The sequence below is a fragment of the Salvelinus sp. IW2-2015 genome, linkage group LG14 (assembly GCF_002910315.2).
Source record: "Salvelinus sp. IW2-2015 linkage group LG14, ASM291031v2, whole genome shotgun sequence".
Taxonomy (NCBI): domain Eukaryota; kingdom Metazoa; phylum Chordata; class Actinopteri; order Salmoniformes; family Salmonidae; genus Salvelinus; species Salvelinus sp. IW2-2015.
In genome coordinates this window covers 18592152-18612169 of record NC_036854.1, presented here as the reverse complement: position 1 = coordinate 18612169, position 20018 = coordinate 18592152, and the positions used below count along the sequence as shown (strand labels likewise).

General features: G+C 43.8%; 1 protein-coding gene and 1 long non-coding RNA gene across 2 annotated transcripts; one reads left to right on the top strand and one right to left on the bottom strand.

Annotated features, from left to right (window-relative positions):
• Positions 1–173: 173 nt before the first annotated feature.
• Positions 174–16306, bottom strand: taf1b (TATA box binding protein (Tbp)-associated factor, RNA polymerase I, B). Its single transcript, XM_023999597.2, has 15 exons — positions 16202–16306; positions 9455–9553; positions 9137–9227; positions 8928–9025; positions 8625–8717; positions 8221–8344; positions 7919–8093; positions 7597–7696; positions 6452–6599; positions 6054–6225; positions 5256–5299; positions 4364–4454; positions 4055–4125; positions 2239–2470; positions 174–631 (listed from the first exon to the last, which is right to left on the bottom strand). The coding sequence occupies exons 1-15, from the start codon at positions 16217–16219 to the stop codon at positions 388–390; spliced, it is 1800 nt and encodes a 599-aa protein (XP_023855365.1). The 5' UTR covers positions 16220–16306; the 3' UTR covers positions 174–387.
• Positions 15648–18478, top strand: LOC111972588 (uncharacterized). The gene is made up of 4 exons (XR_002878485.2): positions 15648–15759; positions 16741–16819; positions 17445–17516; positions 17903–18478. It is a non-coding gene; the product is annotated as an uncharacterized lncRNA (long non-coding RNA).
• The last annotated feature ends 1540 nt before the right edge of the window (positions 18479–20018 follow it).

Below are 20018 nucleotides of genomic sequence, written 5' to 3'. Positions count from 1 at the left end.
CTGAGACTTGAAACAAAGTATTCCAAAACCACACTAATGGCAGGTAACACCTACTACATGCCCATCACATTAAAAACTTAAGTAACAAGCACATTTGGAATAATAACAGTGCTCTCTCACAGCCTGTACTTAGCCTAAAATGTCAGCCATTCCAAAATGAACAGAGCTACTTATAACATTGTAATAACAGAACAGTTTAATATAATTTTAAAAAGTACATTTTCATGAACTTCATATTGCATTGTAATCATAGGAGCATTGCCATTCATCCATGGCAATACAATGAGGCAATTTGTACAAAAAAAAGGCACAATCAATTTGCATTGATACAAGAAGCACATAAATAATTGACAGTAGTTGTTCCCGATGAAGTCGCTCTCTCTTTAGTCACCTAGAACAAGTTTTTCTGGTTTGTTTGCGTTTGGGTAGTTTTTTGGGCTGTGTCTCTCTGGGCGTAGCTCTTGCCCTGGGCTGGGACTTGCTGCTCCTGAGGAAGCGCCTCTCCACCTTCAGTACCTCCTCATATACACAGCCAGGTTTAACCCCCAGGAGGAAGGAGAAGAGGTCCAACAGCCACACGTACATCCTGGGCAGAGTGGCCTCTACCTCCGCATAGTGGCTCTTACAAAACCTGAGGGGGGGGGAATAAAACATGACAGATAAAACTCAATGGCGTTGTTTTAAAAGAAGGTACATGACCCTGGCTCTGTGTGTGCCTGGTGCAGTGCAATCCCTTTGAGGTGTGCAGTAAAGGCCAATCTGAAACAGTTGAATTTAACTTTTCTGGAGCAATGGAAATTCTGCAAGTAGAACCAAAAAGTTGGCAGATTTGCAAATGGGAGTATGTCTCACGTCCCTGTGCATGCGACTATTAACCACGGCTAATAACTAGTGTAAACAGCATATGACAGACATCCTGGTCCTCTCACCCATATTTAAAACAGAGCGCCCGTCATGGCCTTTTTGTTTCTATATGTATATTCACAAGTCACATCTCTACATTGTCTGCAAAAATTCTGAATGCATGCCGGGAAAACCCATAGCCAGTGCTGTCTCTAGCTGAAACTAGGTTTTAAAAAAGGGACGTTTTAGATACGCCCAAGGAGAGTGGAACCCTTGTGGGACAGGTTCGAAGGGAGTCGGTCTCCACAGCTAAAAGCATAGACCCCAGGTGTAGTTCCCAATCACTGTAGGATTCAGCCTCAACAAACTGAGGAAGGTGGAAAGGAAAGAGTCGCTTGGTAGAGTTGATCAGTGCCGACAGTGAAAACAGGCCCCCATATATATATATAAATATAAGAAAGAGAAAAGAAAGAAAAAGAGAAAGAGAAAGAAAGAAAGAAAAAGAGAGAAAGAAAGAAAGAAAGAAAAAGAGAGAGAAAGAAAGAAAAAGAGAGAGAAAGAAAGAAAAAGAGAGAAAGAAAGAAAAAGAGAGAAAGAGAGAGAACACAGGCCTGCTTTCCCCCTCTCCTCCACCCAGCATATACAACCACCGCAAGCTCTCAGCAGTCTGGGAACTGTGCACTGAATGTTTATGTGAGGGCTATCATAGTTAAAAATATTTAAAAAAGACATCAGTTAGGATGTTTAAGTGAGGTGATTCAGGGTAACCCCAACAAGGGAAATATTAACTTAGACTCAGATGCAAGACGGGTACACTTCCCGCTCCTGCAAGCTGATAGTTGTGGGATCAACAGAGAAGTTAAGTCTTATGCTTGTTGCAGAGGTCTACGCTGACTCTGCGGTTTACTTTGTGCATCACTGACTCTACCTTTAAGGCTGTTGTTTTTTTTGTTGCAGGCATGTTGACTGAGAACACATTCTCATTTACAGCAACAACCTCAGGAATAGTTACATGGGAGAGGAGGCGGATGAATGAGCCAATTGGAAGCTGAGGATTAGGTGGCCAGGATGGTATAAGGGCCAGATTGGGAATTTGCCAGGACACCAGGGTAAACACTCCTGCTCTTTAGTGACCACAGAGTCAGGACAACCGTTTAACATCCCATCCGAAAGACAACACCCTGCAAAGGGCAATGTTACCAATCACTGCCCTTGGGCATTGGAATCTTTTTGACCAGAGGAAAGAGTGCCTCCTACTGGCCCTCCAACACCACTTCCAGCAGCATCTGGTCTCCCATCCAGGGACTGACCAGGACCAACCCGGCTTAGCTTCAGTGGCAAGCCAGCAGCGGGATCCAGGGTGGTATGCTGCTGCAACCGGGTACTGGGCCTTACCTGGGCTTGCAGGCCCTCAGGGCTGGGTGCCAGTATTCTGGGTTGGAGGGCTGGAGGCTTGCCCCGCTCTGCCGGACACTGCTGTCCAGGGTCTGGTGGTGCAGGCTGGGCCCGTCCCAGACCTCCTCCCCCTCACCCCAGCGGAAACAGAAGCTGGAGGGAGGGGAGGATGGTGGGGCCACAGGGGAACCAGACAGTTTCTGGAAACTCAACTGGAGCTGCTCTGCAATACCTGGAGAAGGAGGGGGAAAAGTGAGGGTGCAGGAAATGGTGAGGGAAAAGGGTGTGGTTAGTTGGTGAGGGAAAGAGAAGGGGAGTAGTGAGATTAGGGTGGAGAAAAGGGAGATTAGCAATAGCAGAATGACACAGAGTACCAGTCAAGTTTGGACACACCTCATTCAAGTTTTTATTTTATTTATCTTCACTATTATCTACATTGTAGAATAATAGTGAAGATGTCAAAACTATGAAATAACACATATGAAATCATGTAGTAAGCAAAAAATAGTATCAAAATATATTTGAGATTCTTCAAAGTAGCCACCCTTTGCCTTGATGACAGCTTTGCAAACTCTTGGCATTCTCTCAACCAGCTTCACCTGGAATACATGGAGTTCCCACATATGCTGAAAACTTGTTGGCTCCTTTTCCTTCACTCTGCGGTACAACTTATCCCAAACCATCAATTGGGTTGAGGTCAGGTGATTGTGGAGGCCAGGTCATCTGATGCAGCACTCCATCACTCTCCTTCTTGGTCAAATAGCCCTTACACAGCTTGGAGGTGTGCTGGGTCATTGTCCTGTTAAACTCTGTCTCACAAAGACACGGCGGTTGGAACCAAAAATCTCAAATTTGGACTCATCAGATTTCCACCGGTCTAATGTCCATTGCTTGTGTTTCTTGGCCCAAACAAGTCTCTTCTTCTTATTGGTGTCCTTTAGTAGTGGTTTCTTTGCAGCAATTCGCCATGAAGGCTTGATTCACACAGTCTCCTCTGAACAGTTGATGTTGAGATGTGTCTATTACTTGAGCTCTGTGAAGCATTTATTTGGGCTGCAATTTCTGAGGCTGGTAACTCAAATGAACTTATCCTCTGCAGCAGAGGTAACTCTGGGTCTTCCTTTCCTGTGGCAGTCCTCAGAGCCAGTTTCATCATAGTGCTTGATGTTTTTTGCGACTGCACTTCAAAAAAAATATTAAAACGTTTTTGAAATGTTCCAGATGTACTGACCTTCATGTCTTAAAGTAATGACGGACTGTCTTTTCTCCCTGCTTATTTGAGCTGTTCTTGCCGTAATATGGACTTGGTCTTTTACCAAATAGGGCCATCTTCTGTTTTCCACCTCTACCGTGTCACAACACAACTGATTGCCTCAAACGCATTAAAAAGGAAAGAAATTCCAAAAATTAACAAGGCACACCTGTTAATTGAAATGCATTCCAGGTGACTACCTCATGAAGCTGGTTGAGAGAATGCCAAGAGTGTACAAAGCAGTCATCAAGGCAAAGGGTGGCTACTTTGAAGAATCTCAAATCTATTTTGATTTGTCTAACACTTTTTTGGTTACTACACGATTCCATGTGTTATTTTGATGTCTTCACTATTATTCCACAATGTAGAAAACTATAAAAATTAAGAAAAACCCTTGAATGAGTACGCGTGTCCAAACTTTGACTGGTACTGTATAGGCCAATGAGTGACAGCATGTTTGTGCCAGCTCTTTTTACAGCCCATTTGCCATACACTAAAATAGTGGACATGAGCCAGCTCCGTTTTTTCTCTTTATCTGAACAGACTGATATGAGTGACACCTACGTCTCCTTTTGAGAATGACCGACTTGTCTTTCTTCGAGGTGTATAGAGGTTTCTGGGGCTTCCAATGCTTTCTGTGGAAATAAATGAAGTGGGTAAATACATTTATTCTATTATTCTTTATACTGACATTTGTGAAATGGAGGAGATAGATGAAGGGGGAGACACAGTAACAAGGGTGGACACAGGAATTTAACCCTAGTTTCCGGTGGGGAGCAGTAGATGTGATTGAGCCGGATGTGTTACCACTAGACCACAGTATCTGCACAGCCAACTTTAAAGAGAGCGCCAGTTAAAAGTGAGGCGTCTCACCTGGCTATGTTGTCCTGCTGTCTCCGTGCAGCTGTGGTCAGGGCAGTCTGCATTGCCTTGTACCACCTCCTCAGGTTAAAGCTGTTCCCATCTGTCGCACATAAAGAGAGGGATGAGTGCCAGACAGAATTTAGGACACTTGGCTTTTGGAATGTCCAACCGAGGAGACTTGCCAAAATAAGGGGCCATTTCCTAACTAGTCGCAAAAAAACAGGCTACCACTAGGAACTCATGGACTTCATTAAAGTCTCATAAAGATCGGCTCTACTTCTTAAGAGAAGTCCGAATTTTCCATCTGCCTTTTAATTACAACAGAAAATAGCAAGGGGAAAATAAATATTTCAGCCCAGCCATGTAATCTACTCTCACAAACCCACTCTCACTTATCAGCTGTCAAATGGAAGTGAATGAAAAAAAAGGCAGTCAGAAATCAAAGGAATGCAGACAAACAGTACATGCAACATTCCCCCGTTCCAAAGACAAGACCACACCTCAATGGCCGCTCTTTACGAAAAACGTTTAATTACAATGTGTAGGACAATACAAACTATGATTATCCGTGCTGAAAAAGATAAGATCATGTGAAATGTTTAACAGAACATAAGAATCGAAGAAACGGCATTTACTGCCTTTTAAAGGCCTTCCATTAGCTCAAACCCCTTCAGACACATATGTAAATAACTGTCTAAACACATGTAAATAACTGTTTAATTTATTCCTCTGTATGTACTATGCAACTCCTTATAGCCTTGGGCAAACTTCACACAAGACTCCTGAGAGATTATTCAGATCGATGCCTTCTCAATGACGCAAAATAAAACATTCCACATCCATATCAGCCATCAGGAAGGGCTGGTTATTAACTTATCGCACCAAAGTGAGTGAGGTTTACCTGGGTTTTCCTTGTTCTGGTCACTTGCGTCACTGGATAAATCCCTAAAAACACAAAACAGGAGAACTGCGTTAGATATGAGCAGTAGTAAAACAATCACCAAAAGTGCAACATCTTGCATAGGCATAGTGATCTAAACCCTTTATGACATTTCTGTGCAACTGTTTACATGACCAGGGGCATGCAGACCTGATGTTCCAGTCTACATTGAGCTTCCTAAAGAACATTGTGGTTTCTAGACTGTGGTAAAATGTTGACATGGCTAACAGACTATGTAGTGCCTACTATGATTACGTAGTGTCTCAACACTACCCGAGTGGTCCACAATGTAGTTTTAAAAACCTGTATTATGTACTGTCAATTAATGTTATATGGTGGAGCGAGACAATTTTTACATTGACAATAGCAAAGGTACATTTTCTAGAGGTTCTCAAGAGACAATACTGTTGTGTGAACTTGTGAAATTCTCCCGTCTCGGGTGCTTCCTCTGGAGGTCGCACCCGACAGTTGCCGCCCTCCGAGCACAGCAGTGTAAACAGAATTGTTTCACTGAGCTCAACATTCCTACAGTATATCAATGGTTGAGTCCTGGCTAGTGGTTTCTGTGACATTTACGGTACTTTTGAGCTGGGAAGCAAGAACGTCAACCGACCCCTTGTCGTCTCGTCAACATTCCCGTCGCTAATGTGAATTGTAAAGTGTTTGTACATGTAAATTGAAATTGTACCTATGACTATTTGGTGAGAATAAGCCCTTAAATACATTTCTCTCCCTCTAGTTAACAGACGGCATAGCTACCACTCAGTGTGGTCGTCTAGTTTGAAGAGCAGCTTCATGGCGATGATGATCAGGGCAGCAGCCTGGACATCGTAGTGTGGGAGAGGGGATCTGGACCTCATGGGTTCAAAGGTCACGGACGACTCCATACCAGCCTTCTCCATGATCCTGCACACCCAGTCATGCAGCTCATCTGAAAAAGAAAATAAGTACTGGTTGATTGGAATAACTTGTGTTGAGACTGGAGTTACACTTTGTAAAGTAAAATAAACAAATAATTGAATGTAAAAAGGGGAACACAGGTATAAACAACTACAAAAAAAAAAAACTACTGGTGTCTCCTCTTTAAAGTGACTGACACAAATGAACCAACGGACAACAAAAGAGTTAAGAGTGTGTAGTTGTCTTGGCAGACCCACCGGGCAGGTTGACTTCGGTGAGGTAGCGGAGAGTGAGCAGGGAGGGGTGCAGCAGGCAGTCCAGGGTGATGGGGGGGAAGAGGGGTAGCTCCAGGAACACAGCCAGAGTCTGGGCCTCCTTGTGCAGGTGGCTGTAAGAGGGGATAGACTAGGGAACACACACACACACAGATGATTTAATCTCGTCTTCTATGCAAGGAATTCCTTTGGAGGATCAGGAGAAGAATTCAAGACAATCTATGCAAATGCAGAGCGGGGCAACAGGTGTATTGGCGTGTGAGGACAAGCAGCAGTTTCTGTTGCACCTGAGCCAACATTCGGATGTCTTCATACATGTTTCAATGGGAGTAGCGTGGTACAGTGGTCTGACGACAAGACCACAGAACAAGATTGTGGTTTTGCACAACCACAACGGTCGCCATCAGTTTAATGCCCCCCCCCCAGAACACATGTTGGAACCACACAAATTCCAAGCAGTGGATCTGTTGCCTAGACGAAGCTTATATATATATATATATATATATATATATATAACCACATATATAATACCATTAGTAGTACTGCTCATGACTACTTAGGCTTACACACAGCTGTGTTTCATACTCAACACGGCCACAACACGAGTGTCAGTGTGCCAACAGGAAATAGTACGGCAATGTACTCATTCTTCTACACTGGAATGTTGTTGTGGAATGCCTTTTAAAACGGTCTCAGTCCAGGGGTGTTAAAAACAAAAAAGGGACAGGTCAAAGCTCATTTTTGTTGAGTAGCTGAATGACTGAAAGGCCTTTATGCCTCGGCTACATCAGAAATGGAAAGGCAGAGGTGTGGCCCAGAGGCCAGAGTTGTAACGTTAACGTTACAACTGATAACGGTGTAGATTTATTCATGTATTTAGATTCCAGGAGGACAAATGACGGAATCACGATAGGTTGACTGTACTTTTATTTCCCTGTATCTTTTATTTTTGCGTTATTTATTTGTTCTATGCTGTGATGCAGAGCGATTACAGTTCTTTTATTTTGTTTTTTATTCCGTCAGGGACCACGTTGGACAAAAGTGGAATTGCTTTAACGTGTTCTCGCCTAGGTTGTACTCGGCGCCTCTTTCCCCCAATAAATCAACAACTAAATGTGAGCGCTCACCTCCACTCTGAAGATGAGTGAGTCTCGGCCGTAGAGCCTCATCTCCTCTGGGAAGTCCTCGTAGGCGTTCACATAGGGGATGTGGCCCCCATTCACAAACCTGCCCAGCACAGAGAGAGACGCTGAATAGGCAGGGACGCAAAGCTTGAGACTTAACGTGAACATTTACTTCCTGTTTTTTTTTTTTTGACCTTTAACCTACATTTAATCCCAGTTTGTCTTAATGAAATCAAAATGGTAAAATGTGTATATATTAAATTCAATACAACTTTGTTCATCTTCTCTTCCACCCATGTTTCCGCCATCTCCCCTTGGCCCTGACCTGAGCAGGTCTGCCAGTGTGATGGCCTCTCTGGCCCACAGCAGGGCCAGGTGGCACAGTGCCAGGGTCTTGGGCATGCTCATCAACCCCTGGCTCCTCCTCTGGCGCGGGGTCAGGTACGAGACGGCGTCAATAGAACCGGAACACACCGAGGAGGCTCCGTCACTGGTGTGACCTGGGGAGCACGCACACATATTGGAAAACACACACACAGATGCATGTACACTCATATGTAATGATTGCGTGTGGCCAGTGTGCATAGGTACATTGGCTGTTCAGCATACTTGTGTTGTTTACTGTACCTGAGACAGAGCCTCCTCCACTGGTCCAATCTCCATCCCCGTCTGTCTCAGAGACAGACATCATAGAGTCACTCATCACTGACGACTCCGGTGCACTGTCTGACTCCCCAGAGCCCTGAGAACGCTAGGGAGGGCAACAAGAATTTAAAAAAGAGTGGAAATAAGAAGGGGAGACAGAGACAGACACGCAAAATAAATGACACAGCAACCAAAGGAGGGTGAGGTGTGTGTAGGTGTACTGTTATCATCTGAGCGCTGCAAACGTGCAACTAAACGTATTCAATCTCAAAGCACACATTGAGTGAACGTCTCGTCGACCGTCCGCCACAAGGGGGCGACAGACAGGGAAAGTGTGCCACTTCATCAGAAAGTGCCATTTTGCTTGCAGTGATGAGAATACTGACCAGTCTAAATTTCCCATCATGCACAGGATTCTTGGTGTAGGCCTGTCGGCTCTTCTGTAGGTACATTCTCCAAAACTGACACAGCACGTCATCCTACAAAACACAGACCATACAAGACACCTACAGAACTTGTCGAGTGTCTACATTGACGTAAAATAGCAGTATTTGGTTTTACTTCCCGGTTTCTCGGAGACAGATGAAACATTTCAATAGAGATTCTCTATAGCGCATGCGTTTCAGTCCAGGACTACTAGGCGTAATCTGTGTCCGGGAAACCGCCCTCCTGTGCTCCCTCTGACAGACCTTGAACTGTGGGCAGACTCCCATGGCCAGGAGAGCCTCAGCCTGGTGCTTTAGGATGAACTGAAAGCCCTCACACACCATCCACTCTCGCCCTTGCTCTGAAACACAGTCACAAATAAGTCAGGCACATACAGAACAAACAACAACAAAAAAACTAATCAAAATAATTTGCTTGTAGAAATCATTGACACAGGAGAGTGGAGACCAACCTAGTTTTTTCCTTCTGGTTCCCTTGGAGATGGAGGACACTCTGCTGGTACCAATCATAAGAGTGTTTGAATCAACAACTTCTTTTGTTCTCTGTGTAGAGAATTTGCGGATTAAAAAAAAAATATATAAATAAATGGTTGTCCACGTGCGCCTCCCAAATGGCACCCTATTAACTAGTACACTGCCTTGACCAGGGCCCATAGGGCTACGGTCCCAAAGTAGTGCACCAAATAGGGAATACGGTGCCATATGGGATGTAGCCCATGACTACTTCAACATGAAGCCATCTTGAATAGGAGTGAAAGGCGAGTGCTTACCTCGATGACATTATGACAGGACCTGCAGTAGAACCGACCCTCATCCGACACCCCCCAGTCCACCTCTCCACACTGGCCACAGATATCGCTGTAGCCCCCCTATAATCAAATCCAATTTTTATAATGGCGCATTATGCATAGTATTACATACCCACAGAGACATCAGGTCCATAACAACATATGAGAGCATGTAGCTAGCTGCGGCAACAATTGAAACTGAGGGCCACGCTATAACTCGACTGTAGGACCCATTTTGAACTACTTGTGTGGTTGTTGTGTTGTCTATATACTTTGCCCGTCTTTGTATATTCCACTTCATTTGTACTCTAGAGGGAACTATATGTTTGGTCATGGGTCACTGTTACATGCCTATAGGCACACAGGTGACTAGGAACTGTAATCGGGGATGCTGCAGTATGGAAAGAGCATAGTCACAGAACAATGAGACCAATATTTCAAAAGTAGGCGGTGAGAGAAAGCCCAGTGGCTGGCAGTGGAAGAAAATGCAGCGAGATGGATTCTGGCCGACATTCTACAAATTCTCTCATCGATGAAACATTTAACCTCAATACAGTTCTGTTTCCCAAACTAGAATCTGTTACTAACAGAGTGATCAAAGTTTTGTAGACTTAACCCTTTGCCAAAGTTGTAAAAAGTGCCGTTGTTTAGAAGGAGTGCAAGTGCGAAATTAGTAATTCCACTACACACACACACACACTTCAGAGTAGGCGTTCCCTAAAAGAAATATGCAAATAGAGTGCCTTGCAAAAGTATTCATCCCTCTTGGCGTTTTTCCTATTCTGTTGCAATTACAACCTGCAATTTAAATGGATGTTTATTTGGATTTCATGTAATGGACATACACAAAATAGTCCAAATTGGTGAAGTGAAAGAAATAAAAATGTTTACAAAATTTTTAAACTGAAAAGTTTGCTATGAAGCCCCTAAATAAGATCTGGTGCAACCAATTACCTTCAGAAGTCACATATTTGATTAAATAAAGTCCACCTGTGTGCAATTTAAGTGTCAAATGATCTCAGTTCTGAAAGGCCCCAGATTCTGCAACACCACTAAGCAAGGGCCACCACCAAGACCAAGGAGCTCTCCAAACAGGTCAGGGACAAAGTTGTGGAGAAGCACAGAACAGGGTTGGGTTATAAAAAAAATCATAAACTTTCAACACCCCCGGGGCACCATTAAATCCATTATTAAAAAATGGAAAGAATATGTCACCACAACAAACCTGCCAAGAGGGGGCCACCCACCAAAACTCAGACCAGGCTAGGAGGTCATTAATCAGAGAGGCAACAAAGAGACCAAAGATAACCCTGAAGGAGCTGCAAAGCTCCACAGCGGCGATTGGAGTATCTGTCCATAGGACCACGTTAAGCTGTACACTCCACAAAGCTGGGATTTACAGAAGAGTGGCCAGAAAAAAAAGCCATTGCTTAAAGAAAAATAAGCCAAAAGGCACGTGGGAGACTCGCCAAACATATGGAAGAAGGGACTCTGGTCAGATGAGAATAAAATTTGGCTTTTTGGCCATTAGGGAAAACGCTATGTCTGGCGCAAACCCAACACCTCTCATCACCCCGAGAACAACATCCCCACAGTGATGCGTGGTGGCAGCATCATGCTGTAGTATGTTTTTCCTCAGCAGGGACTGGGAAACTGGTCAGAAGTGAAGGAATGGTGGATGGTGCTAAATACAGGGAAATTCTTGAGGGAAACCTGTTTCAGTCTTCCAGAGATTTGAGAATGGGACTGCGGGTCACCTTCCAGCAGGACAATGACCCTAAGCATACTGCTAATGCAACACTCAAGTGGTTTAAAGGGGAAACATTTAAATGTATTGGAATGGCCTAGTCAAAGCCCAGACCTCAATCCAATTGAGAATCTGGTATTTTTTATTTTACCTTTATTTAACCAGGTAGGCTAATTGACAACAAGTACTCATTTACAACTGCGACCTGGCCAAAATAAAGCAAAGCAATTCGACACACATAACAACACAGAGTTACACATGGAATAAACAAACAGTCAATAATACAGTAGAAAAAGTATATATACAGTGTGTGCAAATGAGGAAAGATAAGGGAGGTAAGGCAATAAATAGGCCATGGTGGCGAAGTAATTACAATATAGCAATTAAACACTGGAATGGTATATGTGCAGAAGATGAATGTGCAAGTAGAGATACTGGGGTGCAAAGGAGCAAGATAAATACAGTATGAGGTAGTTGGATGGGCTATGTACAGGTGCAGTGATCTGTCAGCTGGTGCTTATAGCTAGTGGAGGGAGATATGCGTCTCCAGCTTCAGTGATTTTTGCAGTTCGTTCCAGTCATTGGCAGCAGAGAACTGGAAGGAAAGGCGGCCAAAGGAGGAATTGGCTTTGGGGGTGACCAGTGAGATATAACTGCTGGAGCGCGTGCTGCTATGGTGACCAGAGCTGAGAAGGCGGGGCTTTACCTAGCAAAGACTTGTAGATGACCTGGAGTCAGTGGGTTTGGCGACGAGTACGATGCGAGGGCCAGCCAACAAGAGCGTACAGGTCGCAGTGGTGGGTAGTATATGGGGCTTTGGTAACAAAACGGATGGCACTGTGATAGACTGCATCCAATTTGCTGAGTAGAGTGTTGGAGGCTATTTTGTAAATGACATCGACCGAAGTCGAGGATCAGTAGGATGGTCAGTTTTACGAGGGTATGTTTGGCAGCATGAGTGAAGGATGCTTTGTTGCAAAATAGGAAGCCGATACTAGATTTAATTTTGGATTGGAGATGTTTAATGCGAGTCTGGAAGGAGAGTTTACAGTCTAACCAGACACCTAGGTATTTGTAGTTGTCCACATATTCTAAGTCAGAACCGTCCAGAGTAGTGATGCTGGACGGGCGGGCAGCGATTGGTTGAAGAGCATGCATTTTACCTGCATTTAAGAGCAGTTGGAGGCCACGGAAGGAGAGTTGTATGGCATTGAAGCTCGTCTGGAGGTTAGTTAACACAGTGTCCAAAGAAGGGCCAGAAGTATAAAGAAATGGTGTAGTCTGTGTAGAGGTGGATCAGAGAATCACCAGCAGCAAGAGCGACATCATTGATGTATACAGAGAAGAGAGTCGGCCCGAGAATTGAACCCTGTGGCACCCCATAGAGACTGGCAGAGGTCCAGACAACAGGCCCTCCGATTTGACACACTGAACTCTGAGAAGTAGTTAGTGAACCAGGCGAGGCAATCATTTGAGAAACCAAGGCTGTTGAGTCTGCCGATAAGAATGTGGCGATTGACAGAGTCGAAAGCCTTGGCCAGGTCGATGAACACGGCTGCACAGTAATGTCTCTTATCGATGGCGGTTATGATATCGTTTAGGACCTTGAGCGTGGCTGAGGTGCACCCATGAACAGCTCTGAAACCAGATTGCATTGCGGAGAAGGTACGGTGGGATTCGAAATGGTCGGTAATCTGTTTGTTAACTTGGCTTTCGAAGACCTTAGAAAGGCAGTGTAGGATAGATATAGGATTACTTAAAGACTGCTGTACACAAGCGGAACCCATCCTACTGGAAATGGCTGGTGCAGTTTTGCCTTGAAGAATGGGTCAAAATCCCAGTGGCTAGATTGACCAAGCGTAGAGACATACCCCAAGAGACTTGCAGCTGCAATTGCTGCAAAAGGTGGCTCTACAAAGTATTGACTTTGGGGGGGGGGTGAATAGTTATGCACACCCAAGTTCTGATCTTGTTTGTTTCACAAAAAATATTTTGCATCTTCAAAGTGGTAGGCATGTTGTGTAAAACAAACGATACAACCCCCCCAAAAAATATTTTTAATTCCAGGTTGTAAGGCAACAAAATAGGAAAAATGCCAAGAGGGGGGTGAATACTTTCGCAAGCCGCTATACATGCTAGAACGCGCCAATAGGCTCTCGCTAGCTCGTGCTTGGCTCTGCCAACCTCCTTCCTTGTTCTGTTATGATTAATTCGCTCCCATTGGAAACGGCAGGCTGTGGTATGCGGTGAGATCCTATGTACAGAAGCCGCTGCAGTGTTACAATTGTAAAAAGTTTAGACACGTGGCAAGTGTTTGTCGAAAGCAATAAATGTGTTGTAGTTGAAGTGTCAGATAAAGCATATTGCTGTAATTGTGATGGGAATCATGTTCCCGGAGTGCCCTGTAAGGACGAAGGAGGTCACAGTAGCTAGGATCAGGGCTACAGTTGAAGTCGGAGAGTTTACATACACTTACTTAGGTTGGAGTCATTAAAACTCTTTTTTCTCAAACACTCCACAAATGTATTCTTAACAAACTATAGTTTTGGCAAGTCAGTTAGGACCTCTACCTTGTGCATGACGCAAGTAATTTTTCCAACAATTGTTTACAGACATATTATTTCACTTATAATCCACTGCATCACAATTCCAATGGGTCAGAAGTTTAGATACACTACGTTGACTGTGCCTTAAAACAGCTTGGGAAATTCCAGAAAATGATGTCATGGCTTTAGAAGCTTCTGGTAGACTAATTGACATCATTTGGGTCAATTGGAGGTTTTAACTGTGGATGTATTTCAAACTCAGTGCCTCTTTGCTTGGCATCATGGGAAAATCAAAAGAAATCAGCCAAGACTTCAGAAAAAATATTGTAGACCTCCACAAGTTCTGGTTCATCCTTGGGAGCAATTTCCAAACGCCTGAAGGTACCACGTTCATCTATACAACAATATTACGCAAGCATAAACACCATGGGACCATATAGCCGTCATGCCGCTCAGGAAGGAGACGTGCTCTGTCTCCTAGAGATGAACGTACTTTGGTGCGAAATGTGAGTAATAATCCTAGAACAGCAAAGGACCTTGTGAAGATGCTGGAGGAAACAGGTACAAAAAGTATCATATCCACAGTAAAACGAGTCCAATATCGACATAACCTGAAAGGCCGCTCAGCAAGGAAGAAGCCATTGCTCCAAAACCGCCATAAAAAAGCCAGACTACGGTTTGCAACTGTACATGGGGACAAAAATTTTACTATTTGGAGAAATGTCCTCTGGTCTGATTAAACAAAAATAGAACTGTTTGTCCATAATGACCATCGTTATGTTTGGAGGAAAAAGGGTGATGCTTGCAAGCCGAAGAACACCATCCCAACCGTGAAGCACAGGGGTGGCAGCATCATGTTGTGGGGGTGCTTTGCTGCAGGAGGGACTGGTGCACTTCACAAAATAGATGGCATCATGAGGAACGGAAAATGATGTGGATATATTGAAGCAACATCTCAAGACATCAGTATGGAAGTTAAAGCTTGGTCGCAAATGGGTCTTTCAAATGGACAATGACCCCAAGCATACTTCCAAAGTTGTGGAAAAATGGCTTAAGGACAACAAAGTGAAGGTATTGGAGTGGCCATCAAAGCCCTGACCTCAATCCTATAGAAAATGTGTGGGCAGAACTGAAAAAGCGTGTGTGAGCAAGGAGGCCTACAAACCTGACTCCGTTACACCAGCTCTGTCAGGAGGAATGGGCCAAAATTCCCCCAATTTATCGTGGGAAGCTTATGGAAGGCTACCTGAAACATTTGACCCAAGTTAAACTATTTAAAGGCAATGCTACCAAATACTAATTGAGTATGTAAACTTCTGACCCACTGGGAATGTGATGAAATAAATAAAAGCTGAAATAATTCTCTACTATTATTCTGACATTTCACAATCTTAAAATAACGTGGTGATCCTAACTGACCTAAGACAGGGAATTTTTACTAGGATTAAACGGCAGGAATTGTGAAAAACTGTATTTGGCTAAGGTGTATGTAAACTTACAACTTCAACTGTATCTAGCAGGTCTATGTGGAGGCAGTGAAAACAGCTGAAAGAGTAAGTAGAGGTGAGATGGTAGAGGATGTCCCAGTCTGCAGTGAATGCCATGCAGGGGAAGGATCCCAACGCACTAACAACAAAGGTGGACTTTGTTGCGTTTATAGCGCAAGCGATAAATTGCACTAGTCAAACTAATAAAAATGTAAGAAGCTAGATATCATTGTGAAGGAGGCAAATAGATCTCCAGGACTTTACAACCAAAATGTTACAGGGAATACTGAATGAAGAGGTTCCACGTCCCAGTGGGATTGTTAGAAATTCAGGGTTCACTATAGACAGGTCGTGACCAGCCTCACATTCCAGTACAGTAGGTGGCGGTGTAAACACCCGTCAGTTGTTTGCGGTCTGCGAATACAAACTCGAAGAAAATGACAGGCCGTTGTCTATCTTAGGTTAGTTATTAAAAATAAATCGTTGACACAGTTCTTACCACAGAAGGTTGGTACCACCTTAATTGTGGAGGACGTACTCATGGTAATGGCTGGAGCGGAATGGTATCAAATACGTCAAACATATGGTTTCCGTGAGTTTGATGACATGCTATTTGCTCCGTTTCAGCCATTATGAGCCGTTCTTACCGTCAATATATTTCTACCTGCTATACGCCTATGGTAAAATCTTCCATTAAGGGGTTCTTAAATGTTTGACCTTACCTGCTAATACATGGGAATAAGAAAGATCTGCGTTTAAAAAGCGTTTTGTTTTGCACGCTCTTTAAACATTTTCAATCCCAACTGTGTTTGCTTGTGGCTAAAAAATTCACATTTTGCTAGGTTAGGCACTAACGTTACAACAAGAAAATGTTTTTCAGATCAATCTGACAGGTATAAAAGTTTAAATTAGCATAAAGACTTTAACACTTGTTGCTTGTACAACCCACCGTTTGTTCTTCGTCCATTTTCACACACTTTAGTTTGTTTCACATTGGTGAACTCTCACGTGTTGGTTTATTGTGGTGGAATAGGAACTTCCTGTGTGTTACCAATAAATCCACCCGACAGGAATCAACATGATTTTACTGTGCATCACAAGCACATGTGCAAAAACGTGTTGCCAAGGGGTATACATTCAAAATAATAATAAATACATGTTTTTTTTTTTACTATATCTGAACTACAGAGAATAAAACAATTACAGATATTTAATATCTGAAAAGTATTTTAGCCTGCTCATTCAGGTGGGTTGCAAGTCCAATGTCTGATGTCTCCCTATAGAGGGCAACATTGACTGCAGGAGAATGAGAGCGTACTGTTTGTTGTAGCTTGTAGTTATCACCTGAGTCATCCATTACAGTAATTGTTGTGATTTTCCATACCCGAGGCCTCTGCTCTATAATTGCCCTGCTTTACTTGATTATGTCATGAGTTGGTGTATGTGTGTGAGTGGCGTTGGTGCTGATTGTGCTGTGTGGTGTGACAGGATTGGAGCTAGCACCATGGAAACAACAAGAAAGAAGAAGAGGGTGTGTAGATGGATTCATTGTTTGGTAAATCCATTTGTAAGTATAAGTATAGCTTGAGTCATATATTCAGACATCAGAATTCTTCTTATATTACTCCAGTTAATCATGCCAAGGTCTATACATACGGTCATCTGTCCCTGAATACTCATCAGTGGAGGCTGCTGAAGGGAGGAAGGCTCATAATAATGGCTGGAATAGAGTGTAATGGATGAAAACCATGCTGTTGATACCATTCCATTGAGTCCATTCCAGCCATTATTATGAGCCGTTCTCCCCTCAGCAGCCTCCACTGATACTCATTCACTACTTCCCACAAATCTGAAAGCATTGGATTGGTGGCGGGCTCGAGAGAGTTTCCAACATATTTCTTACACCAGCCATTTCCTTTCAAATCAGTTAAGGGAAATGAACAAGTGCACCCTTTGGGAGAAAGGAGATATAACTGGGACGAAGACACAGACGTGCCCGATTGCTCTGTTGTTTCTGTTGACAGAACAACAGAGCCATCTGGAGAGCGTTTATGGGGGCTTTGTTATGTTTTTGCAGATACAGATACTGCGTCCCAAATGGCTCCATATCCCCTATATCACTCAAACTCAACTCTGGACCTCGAAGGAAATTCCACTGCATGTTTTCATTGTTTCCCTCTAATCTGATTTAGACCTGGGAAACCAGATGTGTGCAATTAATTATCAGCTAGAACAGAAAGCCAGCAGGCTCCGGACCTCATAGGGTAAGAGTTTAATACCCCTGCACTATATAGTGTACTACTTTTGACTAGAGCCCTATGGGTCCTGGACAAAAGTACTGTACTTGATAGGGAATACGGTGCTATATGGGAATGCAGACAAAGTGGTTTGAGTCAGAGCTCACTGTTGCCGGCTGGCTGAATTGAATCTTCCATCCCTAAGAGCAACATTAAACATTAACACCACTTTTCCTTGTAATGACACAGGAGTCACTTTTGACCGGGACCCATAGGGCACCCTATTCCCAAATGGCACCGGCCCGTTCCAAAGGGCACCCTATTACCTATATAGTGCCTGTTGTTAGTACAATGGTGTGATGGCTGGTGGTGGTGTGTTTTAAGTTAAACCAAGCCTACCGTTTTCCCCACAGAAGAGCTACCTGAACGTGAGATGCCTGCCTGCCTTAGCCTCCAAAGGAACCAATTTTATGATTTGCTGCCCCTCAGGCTGACTACAGCGTTATTTATGCAAAGCAAAACCCTGTTGCCTATGGAAATTAGTAACAGTCAGTAACTGCCTGTCTGTGTACTTGCCTGCCTGTCTTCCTGCCTGCCACAAACACAGGACAGTTTGAAATGCACTGCTGCTGCTCTTGCTTTGTGATTCCTTTTGTGTTTCACAAATGGTGGAGGAGGAGGAGGAGATGGGCGTAGGTTGTCAGGTGATGTAGGCTTTGTGATAAGTCTGTTGGAAAATCCCACAGAAAAGGCGCATGCGGAGTCTGCTAGCCTAGCGTTGCATGCCACAGTCATAAATATTTCAGTCTTTTTTATTCCCTCTCTCTATCTCTCTATCACCACCCTCTCCCACTCCGCACAATGATAATGGCTCTACAGCTGCAGCATTGGGTAAAAACTGTGCTTTTTATTTTGTACTCTCTTCACTTCAGGCTGTGGAAATGTGTCATCCTAGTCTCTCAATTGAACATATAATAAAATAAAAAAACAACAGCAAACATTCTCTGAATCGCTTTACATATGTGAACAATACATTCTTTCCACACACGCACACACACACACACGCAGTTGTGGTAGGGTGATTTGAGTCACACATTCCAGGGCCCCGAGGTTAGGGTCTGTGTGGCATGTTTCCGGGGTGAGGTAATGTGAGAACGCAACACAACATGGACATCTGTGGCTACGTCCCAGTTATCCCTCCCTTTTCCCAAAGTGTGCACTTGTTCACTTCCCCTTAACTGATTTGAAAGGAAATGGCTGGTATAAGAAATAGAGTGGAAAATCCCTCTAGCTCATGCCTCCAGCAATCCAATGCTTTCAGATTTGTGGGAAGTAGTGAACGAGTGCACACTTCAGAAGAAAGCAGATATTATTGGGACTCTGCAGGAACAGGAAGGGAACCATCCCCGGGGAGTCTGCACTGTCTGAAAGAGTAACTCTACTGGAGACTAAAATAGACGTTCAGACTTACAGACTCAACAACCCAAAGAAGTATTATTGTTCCATCTCTTTCATTTACAGTAAATCACCTAGGAGCAGCTCCAAAACCCACAACATGTACTGTTATTGTTATAATCGGGTTATTATAATAACCCACCTAATTCATCTCATTAGTCTTATGTTACAGGGCCTTGATGTCGGCTCATGTAATATATACATTGACAAGCACCCTCAGATGTGGTAATGAAAGAGGAAGATCGGCTGGCTGATAAAAGAGGGCGAGGGGTTTTTGTGTGTCGGTTTTCCATGTGTGTGTGTTTCCCCATTCAGCACTGGGTATAGCTCCAGCCTGCAGCCCACCACTCTGCTGCTGCGGTCGGGCTGGTCTCCATAGCAACCAGGGCTGGGGAGCTCAGCCTCAGCAGGGGAGGGTCTCTTTCTCTAATGCATAATCAAAACTGATCAGATTCAGGATGATAAAAACATACCAAATATGTTATACTGTATGTATGTCACAAGTTAGAATTGTTCATTGTAGCTTATTGCAGTAATTGTATCCAAAACATCAGTGTTTGTAACATGTGTGCGGCAGTGAGAACAACATGAACAAAAAGAGCCCGTAGTGTCCATCCATACTGATTACGTATGGTAGATTTTAGAGTTATGAAACCTAGCTGTTGTACAGTGGGATTGCAGGATCACTACAATGGTTTCAGGTCATATTTTGAGTGGCAGTTATTTGTGGCACTGTCCTCTACTCTACTGCATAGAAAGCGAATGAGAGTCCACCATATTTAGAAATCAACAATTTCAGACATTTCAGAGGTAGCTAGTTAGTAATGCCAGTTACTGTCTGAAGAGGGAGTTGTCTATAAGGGATACCACCAGTCACACTCACAATCCTTCTGTTCTCTCTCCAACCCCCCCACCTCTCTCTCGCTCTCTCGCTCTCGCTCTCTCTCTCCCAGTCTCTCTCTCTCTCAGTCTCTCTCTCTCTCTTCCCCTGCCAGACCTGTTCCTTAAAGACAAGACAGGCACATTCCCGTCCTGGAGTTCCGGAACAACACAGGAGAAGAAAGTTCTAGAACA